The sequence below is a fragment of the Odocoileus virginianus genome, chromosome 20 (genome assembly GCF_023699985.2).
Source record: "Odocoileus virginianus isolate 20LAN1187 ecotype Illinois chromosome 20, Ovbor_1.2, whole genome shotgun sequence".
Taxonomy (NCBI): Eukaryota; Metazoa; Chordata; class Mammalia; order Artiodactyla; family Cervidae; genus Odocoileus; species Odocoileus virginianus.
In genome coordinates this window covers 28,215,383-28,232,857 of record NC_069693.1, presented here as the reverse complement: position 1 = coordinate 28,232,857, position 17,475 = coordinate 28,215,383, and the positions used below count along the sequence as shown (strand labels likewise).

Below are 17,475 nucleotides of genomic sequence, written 5' to 3'. Positions count from 1 at the left end.
GGACAGCATCCAAAATATAAAGTAGCTAGTCATTATCTTAATAAGAAATATGAAGAACAAAAATGAAGAAAACTATAAAATATCCCTGATGGTAATTAAAAAGAGAACAGATTCAATGGGAACTCAGATCATGCTTCTGGATAGGAGTAATATTTTAAAATTGTTAGTTTTTAAATTAATCTGTAAATTTAAGGCAAACACAACAAAATTCATGAAGATACTTATCCAGTACCTAAAAAAATTCTAAATTATATCTGGAGGAACAAAGAAACCAAAATCTAAGAAAGAGTAATAAAAGGAAAACAATGTGGACAAAATACCTGTCAGATTTTAACATAATATGTGTGAAATCACTCATGAAAAATATGATGCTCTCATGAGAGTAAATAGAATAGGAAATGTTGATAGTCCATAAAATCTAGTAGTATGTAATGCAGGTGAAAATAAGGATGGTGCTATAAAGAAACTAGAAATGACTATTTCTTAAATGATAATTAAAAAATGGCCAGCAAAGGGAGCTTGTGTATTTATCTCATATGGATAAAAGCTTGGAATGGGAAATGTGATATATAAGAAAACAGATAAGCTAAGTGAATACTGATGTCAATTTTTCATGAGGAAAATCTTGCTAAGAATAATATTACACAAAAAATGAAAGGTCATGTACACACTGCTATATTTAAAATGGATAGCCAACAAAAACCTATTGTGTAGCACTTGGAACTCTGCTCAATGTTATGTGCCAGCCTGGATGGAAGCAGGGTTTGGGGGAGAATGGATACATGTATATGTATGGCTGAATCTTCATCGTTCACCTGAAGCTGTCACAACATTGTCAATTGGCTATACCCCAATACAAAATGTTTTTGGTCTTAAAGAAAAAATTAAAATTAAAAAAAAAATCTTTACTTTAAAACACAGCATAAACAGGACAGAAAGGACATTGAAACAGTGGGGAAATTATGCAGTAGGTATGATAAGACATGCTATCAAGGTTATGCTCAAAATTCTTTATGCAGAGCTTCAGCAGTACGTGAACCAAGAACTTCCAGATGTACAAGCTGGGTTTAGTAAAGGCAAAGGAACCAGAGACCAAATTGCCAATATTCCCTGAATCATAGAGAAAGCAAGGGAATTCCAGAAAAACATCTACTTCTGTTTCATTGACTATGTGAAAATCTTTGACTGTGTGGATCACAACAAACTGTGGAAAATTATTAAAGAGATGGGAATATCAGACCACCTTACTTGCCTCCTCTGAAACCTGTATGCAGGTCAAAAAGCAACAGTTAGAACTGGACATGGAACAACAGATTGGTTCAAAACTGGGAGAGGAGTGAAATGAGGCTGTATATTGTCATGCTGCTCACTTAATTTATATGAAGAGTACCTCGTGTGAAATGCCAGGCTGGGTCAAGCACAAACTGGAATCAAGATTGCAGGGAGAAATATCAACAACTTCAGATGATACCACTCTAATGCCAGAAAGTGAAGAGGAACTAAAGAGCTTCTTGATGAGGGTGAAAGAGGACAGTGAAAAAGCTGGCACAGCATCTGACCCAACACTTCATGGCAAACAGAAGTGGAAAAAGTGGAAACAGTGACAGATTTTCTTTTCTTGGGCTCCAAAATCACTGTGGAGGATGACTGCAGTCATGAAATTAAAAGACACTTGCCCCTTGGAAGGAAAGCTATGACAAATGACAAATTTAGAGAGCTTATTATAAAGCAAAGACATCACTTTGACAGAGGGTGAGATGGTTGGATGACATCTCAATGGACATGAGTCTGAGCTAACTCCAGGAGATGGTGAAGGACAGGGAGGCCTGGTGTGCTGCAGTCCATGGGGTCACAAAGAGTCGGACAGGACTGAGTGACTGAACAACAAAAGTGTGTGAAAAGAATGTGCTTACCCAATGATAGTCAACTGATATCATATACCCTTATAATGAAGTCAGGAGGTTATTTTGGAAAAAAATGTTGACATAAGTATAATGATGCTAAAAAATGCACATCATGTATTATTATGTAGGGGAAAAAGAGAACATTATTTTATGGTTGCCTTTTTTTAAAGATCAAAATATATGCCAAGAAAACAGCTAGAAGGCTATAAAAATTAGCAGTGATTATTTTTAGATTGTATATTACCAAGTTATTTTATTATTTCTAAGTTTATTTCTGCTTGTTTGTATTTTCTAATTTTCCTACAAGGAATATGTATTAATTATGCAGTAGAATAAAATTATAAAATTTGTCCTTCACAAATATATTTTACTGTAATTTCCATGGCTGATTAAAATTACAGTTTGCCCTTTTCTCTTCATACTTTCCTGGAATCCTAGATTGATGAATTGAATTTTAGATCTTTTTCTCTTCTAAATACCATTGTTATTTGATTATGGGGTAAACAAAGATTTTTTAAACTATAATTCCAAAATCAGAAATTAGAAAAGACACAAGCTCTATATTCATAATATACAGTGTTACTACACCTGACAGAACCCAGGAAAAACACAAGTGTTCTAGGTCAATTTATTTACTGGCAGGGTTACCTTAGGTAAGTCTCTGAATCTTGTGACTTTTCATATTCCTTCTTCATCTAGGAAATGGGGACAAAAATATCCAAAATGCCTACTTTCTGGGGCTGCTTAGGAATTAAGTGCAACAGGGTGATTAGAAAGCTTTAAAACCAATGAAGAGCTACATATACGAGAGGTGCGACTCTCAGTATTTTTTTTCTTTGTGCTTTTCTTATTCATTACATGTTCCTCATGTTTTTAAAAGATGCCATAAGTCTAGTATTTTCAAACTAAATGCATCTCAAAGCCTGAGTGGATTGGCTCTTCATCTCCCCAAACGGCACCACTCTTGATATTAATAGCCAAAGATGGACTCAGATGTCGAAGAGTTACCAGTGTTCTACTTCCCGGCTGCCTGCTGAGTTGTCTTTGAAGCTCCCATGCTGTAGAACGGAGTAAGATAAAATATGAAATAAAAGGCTCGTGTATATTAAGATGGCTTCCCCTCTTATATTTTTAAAGAGGCCGAACGCTTCCACAGAGTTTAGGCAAACACAATCCTGATTATTTACATGACATAATGGAAGTAAACACTCAAGGAGAGAGAAAGCTGATGCTTTTACTCAGCATGCTATAAACCATTATCTCATGTTTTCTATGGAAAACAGTCTCAGCCGGGAAATTTGGTAACTCAGTAGGCTATTAATAGGATGTGGAATGTGATTACTCTTTTTGGATTACTTCAATATGTAATTACTTTTAGGAGCTGGTAGAAAGAAACTCTATTAAATGATAATTATAGGACTGTATTTGCTTTAAGGTTTTGTAATAGCTCTAAACATGGGAGTTTTCATTAACTGTTTGCCATAGTTAATAAAGGCATTTTTCTTAAAAAGTAGCAATTCCGTGCAAAAGTGGTGGCTCCACATAGAATTAGTTTCTTATAGGAAAGGGCAGGGGAAATTGATCATGCAGTAGGTTGGCTTCTCCATGGTAATATAATCTCCTTGAAAATATAGGTGGCATCCCCAAAGTATTGTGACAAAGTGAACTATTTATAACTCCCGAGAGAACAATAGGTCTTAGCATAATGCTTTCAGAGGGTTAACAGCAACTAAAAATTAAAGAACACATAAAATGAAGACAAGGCAGGTGATGGTGGTGAAGTTGGCACAATAAGAAAAGCCTAGAAACATCAGCTGTTTCAGGTTTCCAGTGATAAATAGGGATGTTGCCAGGAATACATCCAGGAGTGAGACCTCAGATATAAACTGGGGATTCTATGAATACACAGATATGAGGATCATAATGAAATGCTCAAATCGGCCCAAGAAGTAATAATGAAGTATGTTAGACCATATTCCTTCAAGTTCAAGGAGCATGGGAAACACTTCTCTCCTTTAATAATCCACCTAGGAGGGCACAGTGGTTCAGGCTGTCGCCTCTAGCCTTCTGAAAGTCCAGGTTTAAAATCTAGGTCTTGCTGTCACGTGGCTGACTTATAAATGGCCTGTCCCTCATTTTCCTCATCTTCAAAACGGGAATGATAATAATTCTTACTGTTGAGAAAATTTAATAGCGTACAGGGAGGATCCTGGCATGGTGTTTAGAACATAGTTTGTTGTGGTGGTTGTTTAGTCACTGAGTCATGTTCGATTCGTCGCGACCCCATGGACTGGAGCCCACCAGGCCCCTTTATCCATGGGCTTTCCCAGGCAAGAACACTGGAGTAGGTTGCCCATCTCCCCATTCAGAGGATCTTCTCGACCCAGGGAACGAGCCTACATTTCCTGTGTTACAGACAGATTCTTTACCACTGAGTCACTGGGGAAGCCTCTAGAATATACTAACTGGTATTTATAATATTGATAACACTGATAATGGTGATGGGGAAAGTAGTAGTAATTAGTTTAATTTAAGAAGCTATAAGCCTGATCTCAGTCACCAAGAAATCAATATATAACCTCCCACATAGCTAGCATGTGTCTAATGAAAACGTGTGCAGAAGGACCACCTTTTGTTCCTGTATTGAATCATGGCATTTGTCTTCCTGTTTTTACAGACTTGCATTGTCACAGGCTTATAGCAGCAGGTGCAGACCAAAAGAGTCTGGCCAGGAGTCAAGAAACTTATTTTTTGATCTTGGCTCTGCTGCCAGCTTTGTCTAGGGACTGAACTGTTTGGGCCTACACAACAACAACGAAAAACAACGACTGCAAATAATTTGCAAGTCTAGAATCTCCTTGACTGATGAAATACGAAGTAGAAATCCCATCAAATTTTGCCATGTTCACAGCAGAGACTAATGCCCTTCAGGCAATAATTCTACAACCACCTTCAGGTATCAAGCTCTGTACCCAACCACACTACAATAAAACTGTGCTGGAAAGGGAAAGACAGCTGAAAGATTACATTGCCTTACAAAGCTGAACTAATCTCTTTTAATGCTTTTCTTGATATCAATATTCATAAAGCCATACTCTCCCCTAAGGGTTTATCAACCTCTTTAAAAAAAAATGAAGTTGTTTGCATATTGACCCTGTAGACGTCCTTACTTGGTTTCCCCAGCACTTCATGAATATCAAAGCCAACAACAACAAAACCAGTAAAATAAAAATAGACTCACTTATTCCTATGCACCAAATGAGCCCACGTCTCAAAATAAAGGTGGCATTATTATTTCTTGTTTGTTCTTCAACAGAAAGGCATTATTAAGATTAGGGGGGAAATACTTGTGCTCTGCAATATAAAAGCCATTTGTTTTCCATTTCTACTTCTCTGAACGCACAGGAACCTTGGTACGAACCTCTGTTGTCTCTGACTGTGAAATTTGGATTGTGAATGATTTCAGGGGGTAGACTGAAGATAAATCTTGGTCCATTGGCTGTGTCATCCTTGTCATCTGCACTAATTGTAACAATTGGCTGAAAGAGAAAGGTGGCCCATAAATAAATCATGCTAACATTGACACATCATTTATTCAAAAATTCCTGGCTGGCTAAGAAGCCTGATTTTAATTAGAGAACTTAGCTCCTGAACTAAACCAGGGCTCTGAAGCCTTCTTGGGCAGTTGGGAAGTTTCTCCAAGGGATGCTCTCAAAAGCAAACTCTGGTTCTAAATGATTGCTCCTAGCCAGGGCAGGGCAGCATTACCTGGTTGGAATGTGGCTTGGTCTGGTCACTCTCACAGATGAAGCCTTCATAAGGGGCAGCAAACTTGGGAGCATTGTCATTAACGTCAAGGACCCTAATGGCCACAGGGACTTTGGCTTCCTGATGCCGGTTGTCTGAAAGGAGAGAATTCAGATGGTAAACGTGTGCAAGGGAAGGATCCATGTTCGTCCAAGGTTCCTCCCGGGAAAGAGTGAGCTCCAGCTTCACTCAGGCCCTGCAGGCAAATGCACTGTTAGCACGAAAGTCACCTAAAACCCGAAGCATGCCAAGTCCAGTGTGAGAGTGATGTCCTAGAATAAAGGCCAATGTTAGACTGGTAAGAAATAAACCACTTTTCCCTTTCTGCTGAGGTTTAATCCCAAACGCTTGTAGTGTAGTGTGGCTCCCGAGACTGTAGTCTACAGCAGCAGTTCTCAAAGGAGGGTTCCCAGGACAGCATCAAACAATTTGGGAATTTGTTAGAAATGAAAATTCTCAAACCCAACCCAAGACCTGAGTTAGAGGATCTGAGGATGTGGTCCAGAAATCTTTGTTACAACAAGCCCTTCGTGATAATCCACTGCATGATCAAGTTTGAGAATCTCTGGTCCTTGACTCTTTACAACCCCATGGACTGTAGCCGCCAGGCTCTTTGTTCATGGAATTCTCAGGAAAGAATACTGGAGTGGGTTGCCATTCCCTTTTCCAGGGAATCTTCCCGACCCAGGGATTGAACCTGGGTCTCCTGCATGGAAGACAGATTCTTTACAATCTGAGCCACCAGGGAAGCCCCTTATAGGTAAACAAAAACCCATAAATAAATCTTGGCTCTAAGGATTCTGCTGCTCTGGGTTTAAACAAAACTGAGGATAAACTGGGGAATCTTTCAGTGGTGGTGAAGTGTTTCAAGCTGCAACAGGCTATCAGCTCATGTGCCAAGCCTGTATCCAGTTCTGCCAAAGAAAATGAAAACAACTCCATTTGCTTATATGTCTTTCTAGATAGATGACCAAAAATAAATTTTAAAGATTGAAAAATATGTTTAAGACTAAAAAAAAAATTGTTCTATCTCAGCTATCTGTTATTTTCCAGAATATAGACAGTCTGAAGGAATAATATTTGGCAAAGTAGAATCAAAACCCTTAGGATAATACTTACGGATTTCTGCTGCAAAAACTGATATGTTGAGCCAGGCAGTTTCTTCTCTATCCAAAGGTTTTGTAGTTTTAATAAAACCATCCTCTGGATTAATAGTGAAAAACCTGTCCAGGTCAGTGTGACGATCGATTGAATACCTAAGCAGAATGCAAATGAAGCAATTAGACGGAGACATTCCAAGCAGCTTAATATTGGAATATTTTCTCCATGCTATATTTAAAGCAACTTTTTCAATGACTTGCTTGAGCTAGATTTTCTTTTTAATCAAATTTACTTTTCAAACTCCATACATGAATCTTTTATAGAAATCATTTTGCCACATTGGAATTCTTTATTCAGGACAATGAATGAAAGAGCTGTTTAGCATATTTGATTGAGAAACAGAATAATGTGCTGCATATTTGATTGAGAAATGGAATAACAGGCTGCATATTTCTTCATATTTACTACAATCATCCACCATCTGAATATTTATGAACTTGCATTTGGGAAGCGGGTTTACCTTGCTCCCAAACTACTCAGATAGTCACAAGTTTATGGAACTTTTGCCAGATTTTTGCCTATGAAATATTAAATACTCTTAAGTTTACCTAAAGTTATCATCAAAGATCATTCACAGTCCAGAAAAAAATCAGTTTTCTTCATACTTAAAGGAAAATGATAACTACAGTTTGACTAAATTTATTCAATGTAATTGGTTTTAGCGGTTCTCAGTAGCTTGGTTCTGAATTCCATTGTGAAATATGTAAAGCAGCCTTGGCCATTCATTTGTAGAGCATTCTCCCCACACTTTAATGACCCCCTGCTAAGCCTAAACAACATAGTTGGAAGGTTTCAGCTACTCCTGTCCACTAGAAAATTTGCTTTTTTCTAAAAAAAGACAGAGTAATTTCTAGAATATTACAGGGCAATGTGAGGAGGAATATGGGTCAAGAGGAATGGTCTTTACTGAGGTGTAGTAAGGTCAAATAACTTGCCCAGGATAATGTACTAGAGACATGGCTCTAATAAGTGTTGACAGCTGTCCATTGGTTTCCATGAGGTACTGGATCCAGGATCCCTGAGGATACTAAAACCCATGGATGCTCAAGTCTCTTATATAAAATGGTGTAATATTCACATATAACCTACACATATTCTCCTGTACACTTTCAATTATCTCTAGATTATTAAAATACTTAATGTAATGTAAATGTTATGTAAATAGTTGCTGGTGTTCCACAAATTCAAGTTATGCTTTTTGGAACTTTCTGGACTTTTTTCCCCCAAAATATTTTGGATCTGCAGTTGGTTGACTCCATCAATATGGAACCCATCAATGCAGAATCCACAGCTAAAGAAGGCCAGCGGTACATATGTCTAAAGGCATTCACTGAGAGCCATACAACCAAAGAATATTAGAGATAGCAAAGACCCTGAGTGTCACAGAGTTTAATCTCTTTAATTTACAAATGATGGGATTTGCAAATGATCTATCTCCTGGTTTCTGGGGAGCCAATATTAGAACCTGGATCTTCCAGTTAGAGATCATGTTCTTTCCAACAAAGAGGAAATAAGTATGGTGTAATATATATTGTATATATACAATATATATTGTGTATATAAATAAATATACTTCATAAAGTATAAAACATGAGCTCATCCATGATACCATTGACTTCACAGCTCCCTATGGGAATGGAATGATGAGTCCCCTTCCCCAGTGATAAAATGGAAGATAAACTATCACACACCTCATCAATGTCAGTAGAGGGTCAGTGATTGAGCTGACTGTACCCTAAGCAGAGTTCTATGTGAAAAAAAGAGAAAAAAATAATAGAATATATTTTCCCTGACACCAAGGAGTTTACTAGCTACTTGACATGATAAGGCAGGTTCATGAGAAGAAAGATAATTAACAAAAGTGTTATTCCATACAGTGGAGCATGTGGATTTTGGTTTTGTAAAGTCCTAGGTACAAGTTCATGTCCCACTGTATATATATCAAGTGATACTGGAGAAGCCACTTAAGTTCTTTAAATCTCAGCTTACTTATCACTTAAACTAGAGTATTAATAGTACCCAACTTCAAGGTCTTCTGTGAGAATGACATGAAATAATAGATGTTGAAGATGTATAACCTAGTGCCTCACATATGGTAAACAGAACAACAAATATAGCTGCTATGATTTTTGCTGTTGTCACTGCTATCACACACTGGATAGATCATGGAAGTTCTCAAATGTCAGTCTACAGAGTATGATTTTCATCCTATAGGCAGTGAAAAAATCATGAAGGGCTTTCGATCAGAGGAAAAACAGACTGAATCAGACCATCAGGATGATGAATATGATAGGGTGGGCAAGGTAGTCTGAGCTAGTGAGAGTGGGGGAAGGAGCAGAGGAAACTTAAAGAGTTGATGTAGTTTTTAAGGAATATGAGATGATAAGAGAGTTAGGTGTAGGAGTGACAGAGGGAATGAAAGACCATGTGATAAAGACAGAACCAGTAGGATTCAGTTGATATTTGGAGGTGTGTGGGAAGCTGGGAGAGTCCTAGAGAATTTTTAGCATGGGTGTCACAGAGAGGGAGGCATTGGGAAATACAAAACTAAAGTCAACTTAGCAGGAAGGAGAGACTGAAATTCTACTAGGGCCATGCTGCCATGCCAGGAGAGGAGAGATTCAAGTCTATCATAGGTTTCACAAAGTCAGGAGCAGAGCTCATCTTCTTCTTCTTCTTTTTAAAGTACGTCACAAGAAGTATAGGCTCAAGTATATCTTTCTAATGAATGAGCAAGGGAAGGAAGAAGGAAATGGGTAAAAATGCACAGCAGACAGCAGAAAAAGTACAGAATTAGTGTCAGGGAGAAAGATCAGTCTAGAGGCAGAAAATCTGGAGCATTAACTCAATTTAAACAGCAGAATGGAATGAAACTGTAAATAAGTGGACACAGGGAGAAAGAAAATCTGAGGTCAAAGGTTGAGTCTCAGGGAGTCCCCAGTGCCTGGGCTGGGATGGAAAACTAGCAAAGACACCATGTATGTCTGAGGCATGAAGAGGTTACTGGCAATGAAGCTAAGAGGAAACAATATTTCAGGAAGGCAATGGTGAAGAAAGGGTCTCTAATGCTACAGAGTCTGAGAAGAAAGATTTGCAAAAACTTCCAAGCAGCTAAGAGTTTGTGTGACACTATAAGGCCCTACCTGTATGTCCAAGGATACAAATTCCCTTAAAGGTGAAGATAAGCACTCAGGAAAGTAGGTAGTCTGGCTAGAAAGCTTACTGAATAAAAAACTTTAAATGTTTTTCTATGAATTGTTTGGTAGTTCTAAGAACTAGGACCTGAGTAGGTGAGGGAAGTTGGTTCAAGGGCAGTAATCAGCATCTTTGGATAATTATAGACATGAAAAATGCCTTCACACACAGAATTGCTTCCATTGAAATTATGACCCAAATAACCAATCACAGATGTGGATCCCTGGAAATAATGAGGTGCCAAGGAAATGAGCAGTTGTTCCATGTGTATTTACGTCATCACTTTTAAAACGCTGCTAATGTACCTCAATATTCTAGGGCAAAGCTAATTCATTTAAAATTAACACCATGAAAATTTTTGAGTAGTTTAAAGGTGCTATCAAGCTCCTCAGTCGTTATATATCTTCTTGCATACAAAGCACAGTACTCAAACTTTCCTGGGAAATCTTTCCATTAGTGCCTGCGCAGCCAGAGTAAACCACCCAAGGCAGATTCGGATTAAAATCCAGTCTCCAATACTGATTGGTCATGTAACTTTGAGTGATTCATGCCAGCACTTTGAGCTCCAGTATTTCCATCTAATGGATCCTAAAGTGATCACTGTCTCAAGGTTGTCTGAGGATTAACTTATATAACTTAGTGCAGGGTTATCTGGAGTCAAGAAAATTGTCTTCCTTTCTCCCCAGAGGGGCAATGTTCAAAGACTTAAAGGCAACTGAACAACATTTACATTTGGGACTTCCTTCTGCCCCGTCACTAATGTTTTTGGTATAAATAGAAAAACTCCACTGTCCATGATATTTTTTTTTTCATATTCAGATATACTTTTCTTCCCAGCTTTATTGAGGAATGATTAATAATAAAAAAATCATCTGTATTTAATGTCTAACAACATGTTTCGAAATAAGTATACCTTGTGTAATGATTACTATGGTCAAACTAATTAACATATTCATTGCCTCCTCATATAGTTACCATTCGTGTGTGTGTCTGTATGTGTGTTTGTGTGTGGGGGTGGGGGCAAGAACACTTAAGATCTACTCTCTTTGTAAATGTCAAGTCCACAATACATTATTATTAACTAGAGTTACCATGCTGGTCAATATCCCCCCCATTTCCCCTACTCTCTAGATCCTGGCAACCACTGTTCTACTCTCTGTTTCTATCAATTAGACTCTTAGACTCCACATAGGAGTAACATGCTCTATATGTCTTTCTGAGTCCAGCTTATTTCATTTAGCAGTTGTTATTGTTTAGTTGCTAAATTGTGTTCAACTCTTTGCTACCCCATGGACTGCAGCAGGCCAGGCTTCCCTATCCTTCACTATCTCCTGGAGTTTGCTCACACTCATGTCCATTGAGTTAGTGATGCTATCTAACCATCTCATCCTCTGCCGCCTCCTCCTTTTGCCTTCAGTCTTTCCCAGAATCAGGATCTTTTCCAGTGAGTCATTTATTCATATCAGATGGCCAAAGTATTGGAGCTTCAGCTTCAGCATCAGTCCTTCCAATGAATATTCAGGGTTGATTTCCTTTAGGATTGACTGGTTTGATCTCCTTGCTGTCCAAGGGACTCTCAAGACTTCTCTGGCACCACAATTAGAAAGCATCAATTATTCAGCGTTCAGCCTTCTTTATGGTCCTGCTCTCACATCCATACATGACTACTGGAAAAACCATAGCTTTGACTATATAGACCTTTGTCATTTAGCATAGTATTCATCATTTAGCATTGTATCCTCCAAATACACATATGTTATCACCATTGGCAGAATTTTCTTTCTTCAGGCGAAATATCTGTTATATGGATATATGGATATATCATGATTTCTTTGTCCATTCATCTGTCAATGGAAACTTAGACTACTTCCATAGCTTGTCTATCGTGAATAACACTGCAGTGAACATGGGAGTTCAGATATCTGTTCAAGATACAGCTGTTATGGAAAGCAGTATAGAGGTTTCTCAAAATGGAGATGGTGGCTTGTTCTGCGGGCTGTAAGTTATCAACCCGTGACCTAGACAGACATATCCCTGGCCCTCTTTGAGTATGCCAACGGCAACACCATGCACGCTGTCACTGTGATGCAGCACGGTAACAGCTGCAAGGTAGAAGCTGTATCCAATCTATCTCAGGTCCCTGGGAGAACTCCTAGAGGACATGGCACCTAAGTGCAGGTGGGAAAAATGAGCACCATGTTGCAAGCTGGAAAGGACAAGGGAGACAGCTCCCTCCAGAAGGAAGAATATACAAAGGCCAGGAACTAGAAAAGGACAGGAAATGGCCTACTCTAGCTGCAACTGAGAGTCTGGTGAGAAGGGAGAGGAAGAAAGCAGAGAGACCAGCAGTGACGGAGGGGTGGGGTGGGGAGGGGCCTGAAGAAGAGCTGAAGCCGAGTGAGAGACTTGAGATTACTTTGGACTATGAGACCATGAGAAACAATTTGATCATTGACTTTGTTGTTGTTGTTGTTGAACTGAAGCATGATATGAGGTTTGGATCAGTCTTGCTGCAGGATGATGGGAAGGCAGGTGGTAGTCTGGGGTTAGGGAGACTATGAGGAGGCAGAGGAAGGAATCTAAGCAAGAACAGAATTCAGGGCGTGGCCACAGACGGATAAACGCCTGCTAGAATCCAGGGCAGGTTTCAGACAACTTTCCATTCCTGCCCCATATAGACATGCCTTGACTGTATGCCTCAAGCTTCCTTCTGGTCAGCTTCTTTCTCATCACAGTCTCATCTTCATCATCAACCTCACTGGTTATTAGCTCAGGTTGGGGAGACAGGGGAGGCAGGGTTCCGTTTTCTAGTTTTCTTTTCTAAGTCACAAAAATTTATTCATGATAAGCAAAGCACTCTAAATTTGAGGGTCACTTTATTTTCTCTTCAAAGTGTTCAGCAGTTAGATAGACAGGGTTGCTTCCCGAGCCCCCTGATCACTCTCTGGGTTCTTTGGTTAAGTCACTTTGTCCTGCAGAACCCCATTTTTGTCTCAGTTTAAGGGATAATAATTCCTATAAAATAATGTTGAGAGGATAAATTAGTTTGTGTATCTGATTCCCCTTAGTGAAGTAACTGGAGCATAGAAAGGTATTCAATAAATTAGAATTACAGTTATTATTTCACAACCATTATTTATACTTCACCACAGTTCTCTGAGATAGATGGGTGAAGATAAGGTTATATCACCTAGTATAACCAGGAAATCTGCTCTCGAAATTATGGAGCTTGAATGAGTCTATCTAAATAACTGGAATAGAATTTTCATGCCTCCTAAGTCTTCATCTCGTTTACATTGAATGATATCTTGGACCCTTCTTGAAACTGAAGGATGTGGCTCCTGTGGGGCTTTCCTAAAACCTTTTACCTCTAGAATTCCCCATCCAGACTTTAAAAATAAGTTTCCCTGTACCTTATCGGGCTGTTGGCAGCATCAGGGTCTTTGGCATGCACTCTCCCCACCACAGTGCCAGGGGCTGCATTTTCTTGGACTTCGTGGATATAACTTGGGGCCAAGAACATAGGGGGCTCGTCAGCATCTTCGACTGCAATCTTGACTGTCACGGTGTCCTTGAAAGGCCCATTGCTGATGAACTTCGGGTCAATGTGCACATTGGCTGCCTCTACCTTCAAGCTGTATGCTCTTTTGGTTTCAAAATCTACAGGCTGGCAAAAAAGAAGAGAAGATTGACAACCAATTCCTTGAAAGAATAATGGAAAAGAAAGACCTGATTGTTTTTATAGGGCAGCGTGAATAGTTGTTCAAAGAGAGAAAATCAGTGTCTATTCAATATCCAATTACCTGAGCCATTTGGTCAGAAAATCAGACAAATCAATTGTTAAAACTTGGAATGTGTTTAATGGGTAATTCAAGGAGCATGGCAGACTCAGGAGGACCCCATCATCTAAAATGAGCCACATTCTCTGAACACACTAAGGCTTCCCGATTCAGTCACTAAAATCACTTAAGGAAAGGAATTAAAACATTACAAAAATAAATGTTGTAGCCCATTCTGAAAAGTACTAAGAATCTTGGTAATAAAATTACTCAATGAATTTTAGTCAGAGAGAAAAGTGATGTCTTGTTAGATGACTCTCCCCTCTACCCATACACACTCTGGTTTAATCATAGTAACAGTCTCATTTTTAAACTTTCTGACCACAGAACATTTCTCAAAGCCAAGAAATCTTACCAGCAGTGGTCCATAATATGACTTAATGTGGTTTATGGGTAATTTGAGTGGGTGGGTTTTTTGAATGACATTATCCTAATTATTGATACTACTATCCCTTTTCCAATTCTTCCATTCCCAAACACATCAAGGACATCTCAGTACTAATTCTTACCTGTTATGCTTCCTAATCTCCCTTTTGAAAGACTATGATAGAACTCACTAGCTAGAATGGAATGACATTACTTTGTTTGGACTGAATTCATTTTTAGGTTACTTCCTATTTATGGCAAATGATATAGAACAGTCTGAGTACTTCCCAGTTAAAAGAATGTATATTTCTACAAAATTCAATTGAAAGAAAAACAATTATAAATAATATAGATTTTACACAGATGTAAAAAAAATGAAGTAACATTTGAATGGCTGTCATTATTAAGAAACTGATGGTAAGCACTCCCACATTCTGAAGGAGGGGCGGTTCTGTGAATCAGTCAGCAATGGGTGAAAAGTAAAATCACAGAGGAGAAACAAGCCTTCCTGCCCGGAAACAGAACTTTCTAATTAGCACTCTGAATGATGCTGAACTCCCAAATGTTTGCAAAGAGTTGGGTCTTTTAAGGCTAGCATCTGCCTGCCATGTTGCTGTCATCTGCCTGGTATTATTTTGAATGGGCATATAATCATAGGGCTTAGTCCTAACCTACTTCTACAGAATTCTAACTGAGGATGGTTCCAGTTTCAGGAAGGTTAAAAGCATTCAACACCCTTGACACTTTTCTCCCCAGATTCAGAGAACACTCCCTTTTCTTGAAGCAAAATCTGTCCCCAGCTGTTCCATGTTCCCCAGCAGTCTCTTTGTCCTTCACTGGGTTACTGAACAGCAGAAAGGAATGGTATTTATAGGCTGAAGGTGTGAGACTGCTGCAATTCCTCAAAAATCTCTGTGATTATCAGATCAAATGAAAAACATGAATACGATAGTTCTGAGACCAGGCAAGAAGAAATTTTCTTCTCCCAGATAATCTGTTGATTCACCTGGTAACAGAATGTTTTGAACTTGACTTAGGTACATGCCTAAGGACCCAGAGCACTGTTTCCACTGGAAAGCCTTGTTAATGTTAAGGTTGGTATAGCATAGTTTGCCTGGTACTTGCTGAATCTAGAGCAAAGCTCCCCAGGTCTTTGCAAATGCTTGTCTGGAACACCCTCTCTAGTTTGGTGAGACTTTACTGTCTTCTGGTGGTCATCCCAGGATTATTAAATCCTCTCCGTCTCCCCCAGATTAGATTAGTCTGGCCCCTTAATTGCACATCTGCAGCCCCTTGTCCCCCACCCCTCCTGAGTGAGGAGCATTCCAAAGAACTATACATGGAGTTGTGCTGATCTTTGCTGCCCTCTGCCTCCCCAGCACCCAGGAATGACTGTACCAAATGATAGCATGCACCAATCACTGTGACTGAAAGGAAAGCAGAGTTGATGGACGGACAATATTTAAGCATCTGCCTCTAATTTATTCCCTGCCTCCTTCCAAAAGAGATTTAAGGTAGTTTCCCTATCCATGTTCTGAGTAGTTGAAATAAAGCTATATGAAGCTACATACTACATAAACCATAAAAATCTCAATATTCCCGAGTTTACTAATCCCACCTCTAAAAATCCTGCCTGAGGGATTAATTCAACAGAAAACCAAAACAAACAGTATTCAAAAATGCATGATGCTGTTTAGACATCACTGAGGGGTTATATCTAATCCTGGGAAACATACACACAAAACACCAAACCCAACTGTGAGATTTTATTAAGGAAATAATGGTCCATCAATAGGATGGGATGTTATGTAGTCATTAAAAATGATTATGTATATTATATAACAGCATGTAAAACGTTTATGATATGCTATTAAGTTAACACATCTGATCACTCTATGACTGCAACTGTGTTAAATGTTACACGTCCACATCTATATATATGTGGACAGAGGACATAAAGAAATAATCAGGCATGCATGCATGCATGCTAAGTCACTTTAGTTGTGTCTGATTCTGTGACCCCATAGACTGTAGCCTACCAGGCTCCTCTGTCCAGGGGATTCTCCAGGCAAGAATACTGGAGTGGATTTCCATTCCTCCTCCAGGGGATCTTCCCAACCCAGGATCGAACTCACGTCTCCTGCAGCTCCTGCATTGTACACAGTCTGTTTCTTTTTAACCACTGAGCCACTAGGGAAGCCATAATCAGGCATAAAAGCGGCTTTATTAAAATTGTTATTTTTAAAATACTTAAAATGCCTTCTAATGCTGCTCTGTCACTGCTTTACAAGGAGTTTATTTGTTTGAAAGTGAATACCTCAGAGACCATGAAGAGATCTCTCAGTAATAACTGGGAATCCCACTCAGTCAAAGCTGTTGTAGCATTGGATTTTCCTAAGTCCACCAAGCCACCTATAGGTCTCATTTTTACTTTGCACTGGTTCTTCTTCAGGTAGTCACACAGAGACCATCTCAGTATCCCGAAGGCAGCTCCTCCGTCTCTCTCTCTCTCACACGCTTATAAGCCTGAAACTCACTGTGTCTGACACAGGGTATTCAAGAAATATTTATTACTTTCTAAGCTATTCAGTACAAGAAAGTGAAAGTGTTAGTCACTCAGTCATGTTCAGCTCTTTGCGACCCCGTAGGCTAGAGCCCTTCAGGATTCTTTTCTGTCCATGAAATTCTCCAGGCAAGAATACTGGAGTGGGTAGCCTTTCCTTCTCTAGTGGACCTTCCCAACATAGCCACTGAACCCGGGTCTCCTGCATTGCAGGCAGATTCTTTACCGTCTAAACCACCAGGGAAGCCCATTCAATACATGAATAACTCCTAAGTAACTCTTTTTTTTTTTAATTTGGTAACGTCTTTTTTTTTCCATTTATTTTTATTAGTTGGAGGCTAATTACTTTACAATATTGTAGTGGGTTTTGTCATACATTGACATGAATCAGCCATGGATTTACATGTGTTCCCCATCCCGATCCCCCCTCCCACCTCCCTCTCTACCCGATCCCTCTGGGTCTTCCCAGTGCACCAGGCCCGAGCACTTATCTCATGCATCCAACCTGGGCTGGTGATCTGTTTTACCCTAGGTAATATACATGTTTCGATGTTAACTCTTGAATTCTTTATGTTTATCTCTTCCGCTTTCTTCCAGTCTTTGTAATTTCTCTCTTGAATACCAGCAAGAATTTTTCAAC

At 39.1% G+C, this 17,475-nt stretch overlaps 1 protein-coding gene across 3 annotated transcripts in view; it reads right to left on the bottom strand.

Annotated features, from left to right (window-relative positions):
* The window catches only part of CDH11 (cadherin 11), a 149,226-nt gene that overhangs the window by 14,778 nt on the left and 116,973 nt on the right, over positions 1–17,475 (bottom strand). For all 3 annotated transcript variants that reach the window (XM_070451205.1, XM_070451206.1, XM_020900358.2), the window contains exons 8-11: positions 13,481–13,734; positions 6,831–6,967; positions 5,673–5,806; positions 5,326–5,443 (exon numbers count right to left, since the gene is read on the bottom strand). In XM_070451205.1, the coding sequence (XP_070307306.1) occupies positions 5,326–5,443; positions 5,673–5,806; positions 6,831–6,967; positions 13,481–13,734 (643 nt within the window). The remainder of the gene's footprint in view (positions 1–5,325; positions 5,444–5,672; positions 5,807–6,830; positions 6,968–13,480; positions 13,735–17,475) is intronic.